At 37.3% G+C, this 18,927-nt stretch overlaps 1 protein-coding gene across 5 annotated transcripts; it reads left to right on the top strand.

Moving 5' to 3' along the window:
* Positions 1-3,126: 3,126 nt before the first annotated feature.
* On the top strand, positions 3,127-18,852 carry LOC127509947 (zinc-binding protein A33-like). Of its 5 annotated transcripts, none has more exons than XM_051889352.1 (6): positions 3,127-3,882; positions 7,294-7,389; positions 8,211-8,441; positions 15,248-15,270; positions 15,352-15,470; positions 16,915-18,852. In XM_051889352.1, exons 1-6 carry the CDS (start codon positions 3,496-3,498, stop codon positions 17,409-17,411), a joined length of 1,353 nt encoding a protein of 450 aa, XP_051745312.1. In that variant the 5' UTR covers positions 3,127-3,495; the 3' UTR covers positions 17,412-18,852. The 5 variants fall into 5 exon arrangements, with proteins under 5 accessions (XP_051745312.1, XP_051745310.1, XP_051745313.1 ...); XM_051889350.1 differs by lacking the exons at positions 15,248-15,270; positions 15,352-15,470; positions 16,915-18,852 and adding exons at positions 8,516-8,538; positions 8,620-8,738; positions 11,057-13,527; XM_051889351.1 differs by lacking the exons at positions 3,127-3,882; positions 7,294-7,389; positions 8,211-8,441 and adding exons at positions 11,599-14,471; positions 14,617-14,712; positions 14,947-15,177.
* The last annotated feature ends 75 nt before the right edge of the window (positions 18,853-18,927 follow it).

The raw sequence follows: 18,927 nt of genomic DNA, 5'->3' as shown, positions 1-18,927 counted from the left end.
TCTGTCAGTCACAGAAATGTAAATGATGTGATTTGTGAAAATTTAAGCATCACTCAGCAAGATGGTTTTCTTTTCAACCTAAGTCAAGTCAAGTCACCTTTATTTATATAGCGCTTTTTACAATGCAAAGCAGCTTTACAGTGATAACTGGTATATAATTTTGGCTGCACAGCAGCTCTTAAAGAAAATGGTGTCAGTGCAGGCAGATGCAAAGCACTGTTGAATATCAAATGTCAAGTGTCCCCAACTAAGCAAGCCAAAGGCGACAGCGGCAAGGAACCCAAACTCCAACAGGTGACATCAGGTGGCAAACAGGTGGCAAATAGGTGGCAAATAGGTGTTTAAATGGAGAAAAAAACCTTGGGAGAAACCAGGCTTAGTCGGGGGGCCAGTTCTCCTCTGGTGAACAGTGCTTTGTTACCATTTAAGTAGCTATCATAAGCCCGATAGGATCGCAACATTTAAAGTATTTATTCCAGTTCAATCCAGTTGGGGATCGTATTCATCACGCTGGTATGGGACGGTTTGTTGAGGAGCTGTGCCACTGGCTGTCGTGTCGACGAGGCCCTCACAATGGATGATCTAGTTGACTCAATCTCTGCTGACACTTCAGGGGTGCGTTGTGGTCGTGTCAAGGCGTAGGTCCTCAATCTCACCTGGATATGGCCCGGATCCGGTTGACTACGGTAAACCTCGGGATAAACAGAAAGACTAATATTAGCGTAGATGCCATTCTTCTTCTGATGTAACGAGTACATCTGGTGTTACAGGAAGTGTTCCCAGTTCCAGCTGACCTAATTTATGCAGCCTAATAATCCTTTAACGGATTTTAAAAAATAAATTGATAATGTGTTATGTGTATGCCAGGTTAAAGAGATGCGTTTTTAGTCTAGATTTAAACTGACAGAGTGTGTCTGCTTCCCGAACAATGCTAGGAAGATTGTTCCAGAGTTTAGGTGCCAAATAGGAGAAGGATCTACCACCTGCAGTTGATTTTGATATTCTAGGTATCATCAGCTGGCCTGAATTCTGAGATCGCAATAGACGTGAAGGACTATAATGCGTTAAGAGCTCGCTCAGGTACTGGGGAGCTAAACCATTTAGTGCTTTGTAAGTAATTAGCAAGATTTTAAAATCTATATGATGTTTAACAGGAAGCCAACGCAGTGTTGACAGAACTGGGCTAATATGGTCATACTTCCTGGTTCTAGAAAGAACTCTAGCTGCTGCATTTTGTACGAGCTGTAGTTTATTTATCAGGCGAGCAGAACAACCACCCAGTAGAGCATTACAGTAATCTAGCCTTGAGGTCATGAACGCATGAACTAACTGTTCTGCATTTGTCATTGAGAGCATATGTCGTAGTTTAGATATATTTTTAAGATGGAAGAATACGGTTTTACAGATGCTAGAAACATGGGCTTCAAATGAAAGATTGGTATCAAAGAACACACCCAGGTTCCTAACTGACGACGAAGACATAACAGAGCAGCCATCAAGTGTTAGACAGTATTCTAGGTTATTACGTGAAGACGTTTTTGGTCCAAAAATTAGAATCTCTGTTTTTTCTGAATTTAGTAATAGGAAATTACTGGTCATCCAATTTTTTATATCAGTTATGCATTCCGTTAATTTTGTGAATTGGTAAGTTTCGTCAGGGCGCAAAGAAATATAGAGCTGAGTATCATCAGAGTAACAGTGAAAGCTAACGCCATGCTTCCTAATGATATCTCCCTAAGGGTAGCATGTTTTCGGTACGTATCCTAGTGATAAAGATGAATTAACGATATTAAGAAGAGGATCTATGACCTCTGGAAGCATCTCTTTCAATAGCTTAGTCAGTATAGGGTCTAACGTACATGTTGTTGATTTTGATGATTTAACAATTTTAGACAATTCTTCCTCTCCTAAAGCAGTAAATGAATTGAATTGTTCCTCAGGGACACTACAATGCACTGTCTGACACGATACTGTAGTAGACGGTTGCATGGTTATAATTTTCTCTCTAATATTGTCAATCTCGCAAGTAAAGAAGTTCATAAAGTCATTACTGCTGTGCTGTTTGGAAACATCAGAAGTTGAAGCTTTATTTCTTGTTAATTTAGCCACTGTATCAAATAAATACCTAGGGTTGTGCTTATTTTCTTCTAAAAGTTTTGAAAAATAGGCAGATCTAGCAGTTTTTAAGGCCTTTCTGTACTCAATCATTCTCTCTCTCTCTCTTTTTCTGGCTGCTACCTTTAGGGCCCGAGTGTGCTCATTGTACCATGGCATTGGATTAATTTCCTTAATCTTTTTTAAATGCAAAGGAGCAACTGAGTCTAATGTGCTGGAAAAGACAGAGGCAATAGTTTCTGTTGTAACATTGAGGTCTTCTAAGCTGCCTGGTATGCTAAGGCGATGAAACTGATCAGGAAGATTATTTATAAAGCAATCTTTAGTGGTAGAAGTGATGGTTCTACCATATTTATGGCAGGGAGGCAGTTTAGCAGCCTTGACTAAATGTAGTAAACACAAGACTAGATAATGATCTGAGATGTCGTCACTCTGCTGCAGAATTTCAACGGCATCAATATCGATTCCATGTGACAATATTAGATCTAAAGTATGATTACGACAATGAGTGGGTCCTGACACGTGTTGTCTAACTCCAATAGAATTTAGAATGTCTGTAAATGCCAATCCTAATGCGTCTTTTTCATTATCTACATGGATATTAAAATCACTAACAACAAGGACTTTATCTGCAGTTAGTACTAACTCCGATAGAAAGTCAGCAAATTCTTTGATAAAGTCTGTATGGTGTCCTAAGGTTTATATTATTTTTATTTTTATTATTAGCAGTCATAGGCGTCTACTCATAGATAATATATAATATTCTCCAGTCTACTATATAGTCATTATTTTCATATATGCATCTTGAAAGAAAATGTCTTGCTATTGCACACACACACACACACACACACACACACAGTATAAGTGAACATGCACGTTTTTGACAGAGAATCACAAATACACATACACATTAATAGCATTCAAACTACTTCAGTGTTCAGTGCTAAAATATCTTGTCTTTTTTATCATTATGTTCTGTCACTTTTCTGTTTCGTCTGACTCAAAGTTTTCTAGCATTAAACGAGAGTTTGATTCAAGTTAATTTTGAACGCATTTTGTTCACATAACCTGAAGAAGGCCTGTATTCTGAACTGTTTTAACACACCCACGTGACCAGAAACTCCGCCCCTTTACATACCTCACCAGGAAGAGACTGTCTCATTATTTTTCCGTTCTGCAAAACTGAGTCTTTCATGTCTCTACAAAAGCAATAACAAATCCGCGATCAATGGAGAATGACGAAAAACGCGTTCAAGAAGATTTATGAAACGTTTGTTTCTGAAACAGACTGTAGATCTTTGTGATTCTTGTTGTTGTTTATTTGTGAAACCATCATTCAGAAAGTGAAAGTAAAAGATTGCTGGAGCTTAAACAGTGAAAATGGATTCACCAGCTAAATATGATTATATTTGTCCCGTGTGTCATGAAATCTTCAATGTTCCTGTTATTTTATCATGTAGTCACAGTTTCTGTAAAGACTGTCTTAAGCAGTTCTGGAGAACAAAGAAAACTCAGGAGTGTCCTGTCTGCAGGAGAGCATCAAAACATCAACCTCCAATTAATCTGGCGTTAAAAAACTTGTGTGAGTCGTTCCTGAAGGAGAGAAATGAGAGACATTCATCTGAGGAGATCTGCAGTTTACACAGTGAGAAACTCAAACTCTTCTGTCTGGAGGACAAACAGCCTGCGTGTGTAGTGTGCTTTACTTCACAACAACACGACAATCATAAATTCAGACCCATCAGTGAAGTGGTTTCATCATATAAGGTAAGACATATTTATATTTGAGGATTAAAGCTTGTCATAAATAAATGTCACCATTTTGCTCATACCATGTATTACATACATGAACATATGACAGAAATCTCTGGCGTCTTACAGATTTTTACTTTAAGAGAAACTATGTCCCTTTTTACAAGACGTAATATAAGTCTCAGGTGTCCCCAGAATGTGTATGTGAACTTTCAGCTCAAAATACACATCAGATCATTTATTATAGCATGCCCTAAATGCCCGTTTGGGTGGGAGCAAAACACGCAGTTTCCATGTGTATCTTTAAATGCAAATGAGCTGCTGCTTCTCCCTTTTCTAGAAGAGGGTGGAGCCTTTATGGCTCATGCTTCAGATATTCCCAAGTAGATATAGCTGCATACTGGAGATCTCCAAAAACATCCATATATGTTTCTATATTTACATATCAGTTCAAATTGAAATTCAAATTTATTTATAAAGCACTGAATAAAACAACAACGTTGACCATAGTGCTGTACAAAGAGTAACACTATGAGCAGAAGACAATTTTTTTTAAAAAAGGAACACATTCATATAATTATATAATTAATATAAAAAGAAACCTTAAAAAGACAAAATACATCTTAACTAAGATCAGAAGAGGCATATATGATACTAGCAAACTCTGCACTTATCTATGATCGAACGCTATCATAAAAAAATATGTTTTCAAGTGGCTTTTAAACTGCGTCCCTAATATATAACGGCAGGCTGTTCCATAATTTAGGGGCAGCGACCGCAAACGCGTGGTCCCCTCTGGATTTCATCTTAGACCGAGGAACAACAAGAAGTTTCTGTGATTGAGATCGTAGGGATCTTATTAGCTTTTGTTCCTGAATTAGATCAGCAATATAAGATGGAGCTAAGCCATGTAGAGATTTAAATACAAGTAATAAAATTTTAAAATTAATCCTTAAAGAAACAGGCAGCCAGTGCAATGACTTTAACACCAGGGTCTGTCTGAGACTTTATTTTGAGCACCATAATATACCGAATTGCGCTCCGAATATACCGAATCTAATCTTGAGACGATAAACGCATGAATAACTTTTTCTAAATCTTTCTGGGATAAAAACGGGTTAATCTTAGAGATCATCCTCAATTTGAAAAAACTTGTTCTGACAATTTCATTTATCTGCTTGTCAAATTTTAGTGCGCTATCGCAAGTCATCCCCAAATTTTTTACATGATGTTTCCTAAAGGGGCTCAGGAGACCCAGCTTAATTTAAACTGCGTTATCAAGTTCAGAAGGACCAAAAATAATCAATTCTGTTTTCGATTCATTTAGCCTCAAAAAATTTATAGATATCCATGCCTTGACATCATTCAGACAAGCCAACAATCTTTCCATGACAGTGGAATCATTTGACTTAAATGGTACATGCAATTGTGTATCATCTGCGTAGCAGTGAAAGGACACACTGTATTTGTGTAGAATTGAACCTAATGGGAGCATATAAAGAGAAAAGATAAGCGGTGCTAACACAGACCCTTGAGGAATACCACACGATAAAGGTGATGAAGCTGATGTACACTCACCCATACCAACAGAGAAACTTCTATTACAAATAGGATTTAAACCAATTTAAGGCATTTCCAGAGATGCCAGCACGTTTCATGTCGTGAGATGAGTATATGATGGTCAATTGTGTCAAATGCTGCTGTGAGATCTAAAAAGTGCAGTCATATTCCCTTGATCGGTTGCCAAAAAATATCATTAAAAACCTTTAATAATGCTGTTTCTGTGCTATGATGCTTCTTAAAACCTGACTGAAATACTTCACAAATATCATTTTCATCAAGGAAAGACTCCAGTTGAATAAGAACACTTTTCTCTAAAATCTTGGCCAGAAATGGAAGTTTAGAAATTGGTCTATGGATGCAGAGAACGCTATTATCCAGATTTTCTTTTTTCAGTAAGGGCTGAACTACAGCGTGTTGACAGTAATCGGAGACAATCCCTGAAATAAAAGTTTTATTTATTATAGAAGCTATATATGTAACATTTTGGTTGCTAAATTATTATTCATTATGTAAACAATTAAGGCTTTGTACCAGGGGCACAGGAAGATGTTTTAGGTTAGGGTGCTGTGGGGTGGGGGGCAATTAAGAAACCAATAAGAATCAATACAGAGTCTATAAAACATGTCAAAACCCTAGGAAACACAACAAGCGTGTCGGTGAGAACTAGTAGGCTACATCCATGAAATTTCCATGAAATAGTTTTAAGTTACGTGTCACCTGGCCACAAGCTAAAGATCTCAGCATAAATGCCGATTAAATTATTTGTTATTAAAGTATCAACATTCACAAACCACTGTTAATTTAAAGGGTTAGTTCACCCAAAAATGAAAATTCTGTCATTAATTACTCACCCTTATACCGTTCTACATCAGTAAGACCTTCGTTCATCTTCAGAACACAAATTAAGATATTTTTGATGAAATCCAAGAGGTATATGACTCATCCATAGACAGCAATATAATTGTATATAACAGCAATATGTTGTACCTAAATGGTATATATTATAACCTTTTGAAAGGGTACCACTCAGTGACAGCATTTGTACCATTTTTTTCTGAGAATATACTCATTAAATTAGAAAAAAGGGTAAAAAAGAATCAGCAGTTGAAATTATTGCTGATTGGTCTGTGTTTCACTGCTTCAAGTCGAACACAACCATCATGTCTAAGACAGTCAGTAACGGTGTTCAGCCTTATGTTCAAATCGGAAGATTAGCTGTACAACTTGCTAACAAGCACATTCTGCAAGGCGATTTGCAAACTTTCACAAAATATAATTAGGCGTCCTAGATCTGAAATTGGATCACTAACAGTTGGTATTGTTCCATCTTTGAGAATTAACTTTTGTGCAAATCCTGTCTTTCACTGACGCTCATTTGCAAAGTCGTTAGCACAGCACAGAAAACATTGCGCAAGTTCTCTTTTGGATCTTCTTGCGCTTCAGTGGTTTAAAAAAGTGTCAAAAAAGTGGTTTAAAAAAGTGTCTTAAACTCAGCTCCTGGAAGTTTCTTGTAACCCTGAAGACCTTTATTAGCTGGATCAGGTGTGTTCAATTAGGGTTGGAGCTAAACTCTGCAGGGCAGTAGCCCTTCCAGAACTGAGTTTGAGACCACTGGTTTAAAATCACATTAAAATGCAAACACAGGAATCATTAAGCAGAATTGAAATGCATGTGTCTTATTGAATCCCCGGTTCTTGTAATTTTAGAACTGGTTCTCGATACCCAACCCTAACATTAGCCAGAAAACTGGAACCAGCTTGTTTCCAGAACTGTTTCTGATTTATTAAGGACCATTGTTGGTCATTTATGTTCAAACACTATGTAAAAGTGAATTTTATATAATAGGTCTCCTTTAAATTCTAGGAGGAGCTCAATACAGCACTGAAGTCCTTTCAAGAGAAACTTCAACACAAAGAAAACATTAAAAGAGAGTTTGAAAAAACAGTTCATCACATCATGGTGAGGATTGTTTTGTTTTTTGTTTTGTTTGTTTGTTTTTCGACATTTGATATTAGAACAGATGCATTGGTTTGTCTGACAATTTCATGTTCCTTTACTGGCTGGAATAATGCACACACAGAAAACTGTTGAGTAGAAATGCTGAATGCATGTATTCATTTAATATAATTATATAAGTTCCTAATAGATAATTACATAAGGTCAATTTATTATTCCATAGTTTACTCTTTGAAGTCTATGAAATTAAAATTTAGAAATTTTCTATTTTTTTTTTCTATTCCCTGTGGGTAATAGATAGGTGCGTAGGACTCAGACTAGAGAAATTATTGACAGTAGCGGCCTTCCGGTGGGCCGGTGACACTCAAGGGCTTAAGATGTTTGTGATTTTAACATATAGTCTATGTTTAAATGTTTTGCCACTTCCTTGAGCAACATAATATATAAATCTAAAGTTTTACTCTATAAAAATATAAAGTAATGAATTGAAGAAAATGTTTAAATGTATAAACGTGACATCTATGAAAGAGTGTAGCCTATGTACAAAGAGAATCACAATGCTGAAAGACATGTTCAGTAACAACTTTTTATCTGAAATTAAAATAAGTAAATGTTGTGTTTGTGGTATACAGCCACAGACCTGATGCAAACTGCAAATGCGACAAATGTGAAAGCATAGTAGTGCGTGCTGCTACTGCTAATGCTACAGTACTAGTACTTCAGAAAGTTAAAGTTGTAGCCCACATTTACCCACTCACTCTTCATGCTGCTCTAGAATCCAGAATCAGTTTTAGATGATTGAGGTGAATGTGTTTTGATTTCAGTTTCAAGCTGAGCACACAGAGCATCATATTAAACAGCAGTTTGAGAAGCTTCATCAGTTTCTCAGAGATGAAGAAGAAGCTACAATCACTGCACTGAGGGAGGAAGAGGAGCAGAAGAAGCAGATGATGATGGAGAAGCTGGAGGAGATGAACAGACACATCTCAGCTCTTTCACACACAATCAAAGACATGGAGGAGATGATGAAAGACAATGACGTCTGCTTTCTGAAGGTCTGATTTCAGATCATTGATTGATTGATTGATTGATTGAGTTCTTGATGATAAATGGTGTGTTTGTTCTACAGAAGTTTCCAGTCTCAAAGGAAAGGTGAGTGATCTGCTCCTGTCTCTGGTCTCTCTGGTTCTGATCCAAAGCCACTGCAGTTCTGACTCCTGAATGTTCTTCCAGAGTCCAGAGCTCACAGCCGGATCCACAGATGGCTTCTGGAGCTTTGATTAATGTGCCACGTTACTTGGGCAACCTGCCGTTCAGAGTCTGGAAGAAGATGCAGGACATCGCCCAAAACAGTGAGTCTAACTGCAGAAGATCTGTGCTGTTACACATACAGATGGGTGGAGAGTTAAAAGTTCTTTATGACACAAACTGAAAGATGAGGGGCTTTCGCTCAGCATTGTTATAGGAATGCAGTTATAGGAATTAGCCATCAGGGTGGTCCCCTAAGAACTACATTTCTCCTAGCGACATTTTCATGGTTGCGTTCGCATCAAAGGAACTTTGATTTTCACCGCCAGTAGGAACTCAGAAGTGACGTAAACTGGCTGACAGCGACACCGTTTAACGTCAGTGTCATGCCCACGGATAACCCTAGAGGTTATCCACCCACCACAGTCTCATATAATCCTGTGGGAAACACTGGGAAAACAATAAATCTTGAGGGTTAGAAAAACTCACTGGTTATGAAGGGTTATGAGGGTTATGGGTTAACACTTTTTCCCTATGTGTTTTTATTGCTCTTTGGGCATGAAAAACAAGCTTTGAAATGTAATTTTTTAAAAACATATTTTTCAAAGAGATTTCCAGATGATTTGAGTGGACCGCATGCATTTATGGTTTAAACTGAAAAGATAGTGTATTAAAGTATTGATTACTGTAATAACACAGTAAAATTGTGTGTATTTGACAAACTATTGTAAAATTATGTAAAATATAAATGCTAAATATTGAAAACGCAATTGAAATTCATACAAGTTGAACTTCGGGTATTTTTGATGGAATCACATCCTCATGTTCTGATATCAGAGATCTCTACAACCTGTCAAGGAAAAACTGTGGAAACCCTACTCAGATGCTCCCTCCAGTGTACCAGAGTATGGCGATTTACCTTTATTAGCTGATAATTCTCATTATGTTCAAGATGGACACATTTCTACCATAGCTCTCCTCTGAGAAAACCTCAGGTTTTTTCAATCTCATCTGAAATGAGCAGTGTTGGGGGTAACGGATTACAAGTAACATACATAATGTAATCAGATTACTTTTTGATGAATGGAGTAAAGTAATGCATTACAAGTAACATGGATAACGTAATCGGATTACTTTTTTGATGTATGGAATAAAGTAACGCATTACAAGTAACATGGATAACGTAATCAGATTACTTTTTTGATGTAAGGAATAAAGTAACACATTACAAGTAACATGGATAACGTAATCGGATTACTTTTTTGATGTATGGAATAAAGTAACGCATTACAAGTAACATGGATAACGTAATCAGATTACTTTTTTGATGTAAGGAATAAAGTAACACATTACAAGTAACATGGATAACGTAATCGGATTACTTTTTTGATGTATGGAATAAAGTAACACATTACAAGTAACATGGATAACGTAATCGGATTACTTTTTTGATGTATGGAATAAAGTAACACATTACAAGTAACATGGATAACGTAATCGGATTACTTTTTTGATGTATGGAATAAAGTAACGCATTACAAGTAACATGGATAACGTAATCAGATTACTTTATTGATGTAAGGAATAAAGTAACGCATTACAAGTAACATGGATAACGTAATCAGATTACTTTTTAATGTTACGAGTAAAGTAATGCATTACAAGCAACATGCATTATGTACTCAAATTACTTTTTGATTACATGCTGCAATGTGAATTGTATGAATTGTAACTGAAATATAGCTATTGATGCACAATGTCCACTATAGTGGAATTTTCTCCCAATCTAAAATAAATACTTGGGAAATTTAACTGTGATATGACTCATTAGATATTGCTTGATGCTACATTTTTTTTTTTTTTTACCTGCAGGAGTCATATGCAAGAAAATGCTTTTTGAAATAGCTGTCCATTGTAGTGATCTCTATGCACAAAAAGGTTAAATAAAAAAGATTTTCAAGTCAGTAAACTAATTAATTAAGAAAAAAAACAGTTTGTAAGAAGATGTACACACGTTCATAAGATGTAAACATATGTAAACATACGCATTGCATGTACACAGGGTATTTTTGAATCTGATAGCAAAAAGTAATTTTCAAGTGTTTACATGCTATTTTTTTTTCCAGTGTATCAGATTATTTCAGGTCTACACCAGCCCTTTCAAGCATTCAAAATTTCATTCAGATTGATTTGAGGTGTCTACATGAAGGCATTTCAGTCCAATTGACCATCAATATGATTACAAACGGATTATTTGTATGCATGTAAATGAAGCCATTGACCATGATCAGAGAAAAATGTCTTATGTGTTTGATCAACAGGATGAGTGTCATCATTTATAATAATCTGTGAACAGTTTATTTATCATTTGATCATTATATGAACAACAAAATAAGAGCATCTGTTGATTGTGTCTCATCAGCTCCTGTGATTCTGGATCCAAACACGGCTCATCCAGATCTTGTCCTGTCTGATGATCTGACAAGTTTGAAATTGAACTGGAACAACCAACCTGTTCCTGATAATCCAGAGAGATTCGACTGGGATCCCTGTGTTCTGGGTTCAGAGGGGTTTAACTCAGGAACACACTGCTGGGATGTGGAAGTTAAAGAGAGTTCAGACTGGAGTCTTGGAGTAACTACAGCATCAAACCAGAGGAAGGGACGTGATTTCTATAACACTGATGTCTGGAGCGTGTGGTTTGATCGGTACAGCCTGTCTGAACGGACTGGCTTTCGTGTTTTTCAGCAGCTTGATTGTGTGAGAGTGTATCTGGACTATGACAGAGGAACGGTGTCGTTCTCTGATCCTGTAACTAACACACATCTACACACATTCACAACCACCTTCACTCACACACTCTTTCCATTCTTTTGTTGTTACACTATTTTCACTCTTAGGATCTTACATTTGAATAGTCAGTAAATGTTTTAATCCTTCTTTTATCATTTTTCCAATATTTAATCCATATCACATGAGTAATGCTGAATTCACACGCCAACAGATTTTTGCAAAATCCCTTTCACTGCAAATTTGGATCTGGATTTGGATTGGCTATAATTTTTAATTATTTCCTTATCACTTATCGCGTGTGTTTGGTTTGGTTGTGAAACGTAGTTTGCAGACCAGACAGAGTTGTCAGCAATTCTTCATATTGTAAAGGAATTCTTCCTGTTGAAACCCCCTGTCGCGATCCATCGTGCAGTGTGCACACATCAGCGACTGAATGCTATGCCATTTAGTTGTGCAGTGTGAAAAGAACAGTGATCTGATGACTTTGAAAATCATGCAGTGCGAACTTGGCATAAGAGTGCTCTTGATCTGAACATCAGTACGGTGGCTGTGATTGGACCGTGATGATCACATGACTGATATCCAGCACTGCAATACCACTCACACTCTCATATTGCTTTTAGAAACATTACTTGGTCGGAATGAGTGGGAACCCTGAATATTTGTTTTTGGGTTTTTTTTTGTTTTTTTGTTCAAACTAATTCTCAACTTGCTTGGGTGAGCAGTGAGACAGTGTGGCTTTACTGACATCTAGAGGTAAAATTGAGCAACTGACTCAAAACGTCAGTGGATACATTACAAACATGACAGTCAACAATAATACGAAACATTTCAGCTAAAAAAGGATTTGCTCTCCATCCTAATGTTTCTCGGCTGGAGGATGGATTTATTTATTTATTTATTTTTTAAAAAAGTGTCATTGATTTGAAAATATTGGATGAGAACTGAACTTAGCTGGATGACATGTTTTCTGTAGAGCTGTTTTATATTGAACTCATTTCAAAATTGATGATATTTACAACAGAACTGAATCAACAATGAACTGACCTTAGCTGAACAATGACACTATTTTCTTTTTAAAGCTGCTTTCCTGCAGAATTGAACTCTGTTTACATCACTGATCACTCATTATCTATATCAGAATCAGAATGAGTTTTATTGTATATTTACACTTATGAAGAATTTGTCTTGGTGACAGAAGCGTCCATGGCAGAGACAGAATGACAAGGGTCCAGTGATGTCCTTCAGGTGGGCCAACGCCAGTCTCTCAAATGACTTCTTGACCACAGACGTCAAAGCAACAGGTCTTTCAGTCCTGTGATTTTGGGTTTATTGGAGATGGGGATGATGGTGGAGCATTTGAAGCAGGAAGGGACTTCTCATAGCTCTAGTGATCTGTTGAAGATTTGTGTGAGGATACGGGCCAGCTGTTTCCGGAAGACCCGAAACACATCCTCTACACAGATCGTGGAGGAGGGAGGGGGATGGGGAGGTGTTGATGAATGCATGGAGAGAAGGTCAGAACTCTAAATCTCCTATGATTCTTCAGTTGAATCTTTAGTAAGCCCTGAATGATTGTTCTCATAGGAAGAATTGGAACAAGTAGATTAATGCTGGGGATTCATTTGGTCCTCTAAAACATCTACTTGAGACGAAGTTGAAACTGAGGAACATGCAACAGTTGAAGTTTTAGCAGTTTGCTGAACATTGCTATGACCAACAGAGGCTTCCTAAAACCTGCATATGTTACAATCTGATGCCTACAAACTTGTTTAGAACAAATCAATTTGAACTTCGATCCAGGAAAGTAACTGTTTACCTCCTAAATGTGAAAATTAACTGTTGACCGCTGGGATGCTGTTTCTGACAAATAAAACAGGTCAAAATTCTCTCAACTATATCTCAGGCATTAAGATAAGGTTACTGTCTGGTTATGTGTGTGTGTGTGTCTATACTGCATGAGTAAATATATGTTCAATATATTTATACACATATAGTACCATATCTTATCACATGTATATCTATATGTTATGAAGTGTATTGCTGAATATAAAAGTAAATATGTTGTCATATTCTTCAATAAATGAAAAGTGGCAATTCCTTATATTGTAATATATTAACACAATATATTATTCTGTATATTTTCAATATACTGTTAAATCATTTAATATATTGATCATTCATATATAAGGAAATATATTTTCTTTGCATACGGGTTGAAGCTCTTTATAGAAATGTGGCAAGCTGGAGGGTTGATCACTCTTCAATCTGGGAACAAAAATAGAGATTTATAAAGATATTATAAAGATGTCATATGTATCCATGTACTGAAAGATCAGATGTCCTATAATAGATAATCGTTAATATTTCAAATCACCATCCAACATCAAATAAGGCAGAATAAGAGTTAAACACGAGACAAGATGAAAAAGATGCAGAAGCTCCACCCTCTTACATCACTTACCAGGAAGTGACTGTCTTATTTCTCCTTTCTGCCTCTTAGTGTCGACAAAATCATAAAATAATCTGCAATCAGTGGAGAAGTAACACTTTCAAGAAGAGACAGAAGATCTTTGTGATTCTCATGTTGATTAATTTTTGAAACCATCATTCAGAAAGTGTAATCTTAGATTGCTGGAGCTCAAACATTGACAATGTATTCACTATCTGAAGAAGAACTTTCTTGTCCCATGTGCTGTGAAATCTTCAAGAATCCTGTTATTTTATCATGTAGTCACAGTGTCTGTAAAGAGTGTCTTCAACAGTTCTGGAGAACCAAGGGAACTCATGAGTGTCCTGTCTGCAAGAGAATATCCTCACATGCTGAACCTCCATGTAATCTTGCATTAAAAAATGTGTGTGAGTCGTTCCTGAAGGAGAGAAATGAAAGGCGTTCATCTGAGGAGATCTGCAGTTTACACAGTGAGAAACTCAAACTCTTCTGTCTGGAGGACAAACAGCCTGCGTGTGTAGTGTGCTTTACTTCACAACAACACGACAATCATAAATTCAGACCCATCAGTGAAGTGGCTTCATCATATAAGGTAAGGACATATTTATATCTGAGGATAAAAACTTATAGTTGTATATCATAAATATATACAAATTTATCCGTACCATTTTGCACATATTGTGCATTACATATATGAACATTTCACAGAAATATCTGATTTTCACTTTAATTTCTAGGAGGAGATCAATACACTGCTTAAATCCTTACAAGAGAAACTTATACACAAAGAAAAAGTTAAAGGAGTGTTTGAAAAAACAGTTCATCACATCAAGGTAAGGACTGATTCTTTTGACAAATTTCATTAGAACAACTTACTTGCACAACTACTTACGTTCTACTCGGGGGTACATACATGAGAACGCAGATTATTACTACGTTTTATGGCTAGTAATCACCTTCCGCATTTTGATGTCAACTGACAGTTTGGCCGACCACAGGCAGCGTGATGAGATGTCTCCAGAATAAGACAATTGAGATGACCGAAGGTGAATGTGTTTTGATTTCAGTCTCAAGCTGAGCACACAGAGCGTCAGATTAAACAGCAGTTTGACAAGCTTCATCAGTTTCTCAGAGATGAAGAAGAAGCTACAATCACTGCACTGAGGGAGGAAGAGGAGCAGAAGAAGCAGATGATGATGGAGAAGCTGGAGGAGATGAACAGACACATCTCAGCTCTTTTACACACAATCAAAGACATGGAGGAGATGATGAAAGACAATGACGTCTGCTTTCTGAAGGTCTGATTTCAGATCATTGATTGATTGATTGATTGAGTTCTTGATAGTAAATGGTGTGTTTGTTCTACAGGAGTTTCCAGTCTCAATGGAAAGGTGAGTGATCTGCTCCTGTCTCTGGTCTCTCTGGTTCTGATCCGAAGCCACTGCAGTTCTGACTCCTGAATGTTCTTCCAGAGTCCAGAGTTCACAGCCGGATCCACAGATGGCTTCTGGAGCTTTGATTAATGTGCCACGTTACTTGGGCAACCTGCCGTTCAGAGTCTGGAAGAAGATGCAGGACATCGTCCAAAACAGTGAGTCTAACTGCAGAAGATCAGGGGCCTCATTTATAAAACTTTCCATAGATTTCATCCTAAAACTGTACGATTCTGTGTACACACAAAAGTTTTCAGATTTATAAAACCATGTGCACGCCAGAACCTGCGCACAAATCCCTTTATAAATCACAGTCAGCGGAAGATTGTGCGTACGTGCATCTCCACCCTGTCTCCTCCCTGAAATCACCATATATGGAGCTTACAACGCCTAGTTTTACTATGCATAACCTCATCTGCATATTATTTTTATGCATATTCCTGTCCTCGTGACACTATGGTTAACACCGTCAAAGGTACAAGACATTGGTAAATATTCGATACAGACTATAAATGCCATTTGTGAAATACACATTAATAAATACGATAAAAAAAATCCTCCAATATCCTCTTTATGTTTTAGAATAAATATATTGCAGTTTTACTGATAAGTTGAACATATCCTTTAGGATGTTTAGGCTGTTTTTAGTGGAAACAGATAGGCCTACTTATTTATTGCAGTGTAAATACAATTGTCTGTCTCGGCGCGTCACTGACAAAGTATTTTAAAAAGGAAATACGCAAATCTTACCGTTTTCTTCAAGTTGTATCTTTCAAATACAGTGGTAATTGTTTGAAGATGCCTTCACGCGACATCAGCACCTCCTGCAGCTGCGGTTGTACAGTAAGCTATTATCATTGGACCTATTCAAACTGGACAATGGACCGTTCGACCACCAAATCCAGCAGTGTCTTCCATAATATCGAAGTTAAGAGCATCACTGATCATTGTTCTCACTAAAATATTTGGTCATAACATCTGCAGTTTAGTTTAAAGAGGAATTATTGTGCTCCTAGCGCTCCTCGCTGTCATTAAAACAGCATGTCACAGAAAAAGTGATCGAAAGTAGCACATCTACTATCTAAATTCATATCAGTTTTGTTTAACTTCTGTGTAATGTAATTTCAATGCTTATCGCCATTAGTGAAAGTGTAATATTAATGTAAATGTGTATATCAAATACACGAGTTTAAATCATTATTTTATTTATGTAAACTGTTATAGTGAACATGCACTGTATTTATGATTCGGACTCAAAATGAGGATTTAAAGTGGTTTTCCTTCATCTGCCGTGAGTCCTTCAGCTCACCTTCGGTGTCGCCAAACTGCTCTGTCTCCAAAATGTTCATACGCATGGGTCAGAGTTTGCGTGGAGGTGCGCAAATTTTCCCGTCAGGTTTGTTTTTATAAATCACAACTTATGCGTAGGAACTGGCGTACGCCTCTTTCAGGGCCTGTTTTGTGCGTACGCAACGGTTATAAATGAGGCCCCAGAGCTCTCGCACATACAGTGGAAATGATGGAGGGTGGAGAGATCTAAAGGTTCTTCATGTCACAAACAGATAAATAAATAAATAGCATCTGTTGATTGTGTCTCATCAGCTCCTTTGATTCTGGATCCAAACACAGCTCATCCAGATCTTGTCCTGTCTGATGATCTGACCAGTGTGAGAAACAGCAGGATCAATCAACTTGTTCCTGATAATCCAGAGAGATTCGACTGGTATCCCTGTGTTCTGGGTTCAGAGGGGTTTAACTCAGGAACACACTGCTGGGATGTGGAGGTTAAAGAGAGTTTCTGCTGGATTCTTGGAGTAACTACAGCATCAAACCAAAGGAAGGGGCATCGTTGCTTTAACACTGATGTCTGGAGTGTGGAGTATGAACAGGAAGGACTGTCTGAACCATTTGGCTCTCGTATTAAACAAAAGCTTGATCGTGTGAGAGTGTATCTGGACTATGACAGAGGAACGGTGTCATTCTCTGATCCTGTAACTAACACACATCTACACACATTCACAACCACCTTCACTCACACACTCTTTCCATTCTTTAGTTGTTATCCCTCTCTGAGGATCTTAGCGTTCAGTAGTCAGTAAATGTTACTCCTGTAGGTCTGGATCTTCCCGGTTAACAGGCGTAAGCTAGTAGGGGGTGTGTAAATTTCACTCCCCTGAACTCAAGAGGTGTTCTAGTGACTGACGCTGGAGACAGCGGTCTTCAGCCTTCTTGTTAGAGCGCCCACCTTCCATGCTGACGGGCCCGGGTTCACGTCCCGCTTGGAGCGGGCAGGTGCGAACTAGAGGGGCTACACAGGGAACATTCTCATAACTTTGTCTAATGTTCTGAAAAGTTCTTCCAGTAACATAATAGACCGTTTGTTCAGTGTTATGTAAAGGTTACCACACAAACGTTATTTATACATTGTAGAAGATTTTTTACATTTCCTCAATGTTAGGAGAAAAACATTAGAATGACAACTAACTTCAAATGAATAAGACTGTGTGTGCTGTTTTAAAAGAACATACTTGGACAAGTTTTGTAGCCTGTTTTGTAGCTAGCTGTTCCTAACTTTTCTCTTAAATAATGGAAAGGTTACACAAGTGTTAGAATTAAACACTTTCAAAACAGTGTTCAGGAAATCACTACATATTGTCATTAGTATTTGATAAATGTTTTTATAATGTTACCAGAAAACATTTGAACAACATTCTTTGAACATAAATATATAAATACTTTAAATATTAACTTTGTAGCTTAAAATTGGCTTAAGGCTGGATATTAAACAGTAAAATCAGTTGCTAAAGTGGTAGCTTGCCAACAGGAGGCGTCCTAATGGTGTCCTCTCATGGGCTGCGTTCGAATCCACATATTTCCCTACTATAAAGTAGGTAAAAAGCAGTAGGTGAACGAATAATATGTCAGATTCCTCAGTATTTATAAATACATGGGTGGTGTATTATTTCCCACAAGATTTGGATGCACATATACAAATGCGTTTGAATATGCATACCTGCCTGCTATATAGTAGGAGAAAACATGAAGTACATGAAAAGAGTAGTATGTTCAAATCCTCAGTATTCATAAAACATTAGGCGAGAAATCCCTGGATGGCCTACTGCTCCCGCCCACTTTTCTACCGGGAGATGATATGTCATAATCGAACACGGAGGAGAAAAGCGACACGGGTGTTTTCAAATGTGAGTGAACACGGTTCCTTGTGTTAAAATCACCCATGCCACGCTGCATTGATGCAGTAATTAATGCAAAAGGAGGCCCAACCACGTATTGAGTGCATAGAAATGAACATACTTTTCAGAAGCATGACATTTCTGTTTAAAATATCCTTTTTTATTGATCTTATGAAGTATTCTAATTTATTGAGTGAAATGGTGGGTTTTTGTTAAATGTGAGCCAAAATCATCACAATTAAAAGAACCAAAGACTTAAAGTACTTCAGTCTGTGTGCATTGAGTTTATTTAATACACGAGTTCCACAATTTGAGTTGAATTACTGAAATAAATGAACTTTTCCACGACATTCTAATATATTGAGATGCACCTGTATACTCAATTATTCCATGTGCGCTTCACACTCCAGACCACTAGGTGACG

The sequence above is a fragment of the Ctenopharyngodon idella genome, chromosome 3 (assembly GCF_019924925.1).
Source record: "Ctenopharyngodon idella isolate HZGC_01 chromosome 3, HZGC01, whole genome shotgun sequence".
Lineage (NCBI taxonomy): Eukaryota > Metazoa > Chordata > Actinopteri > Cypriniformes > Xenocyprididae > Ctenopharyngodon > Ctenopharyngodon idella.
This window is presented reverse-complemented; position numbering and strand designations above follow the sequence as displayed.

Excerpts from the sequence above, each read along its gene's own strand:
- LOC127509947 (XM_051889350.1), top strand. The coding sequence starts at position 3,496 with ATGGATTCACCAGCTAAATATGATTATATTTGTCCCGTGTGTCATGAA. Across the intron at positions 3,883-7,293 it reads AAGTGGTTTCATCATATAAG|GAGGAGCTCAATACAGCACT; the intron begins GTAAGACATATT and ends TTTAAATTCTAG. Across the intron at positions 7,390-8,210 it reads AAACAGTTCATCACATCATG|TTTCAAGCTGAGCACACAGA; the intron begins GTGAGGATTGTT and ends TTTTGATTTCAG.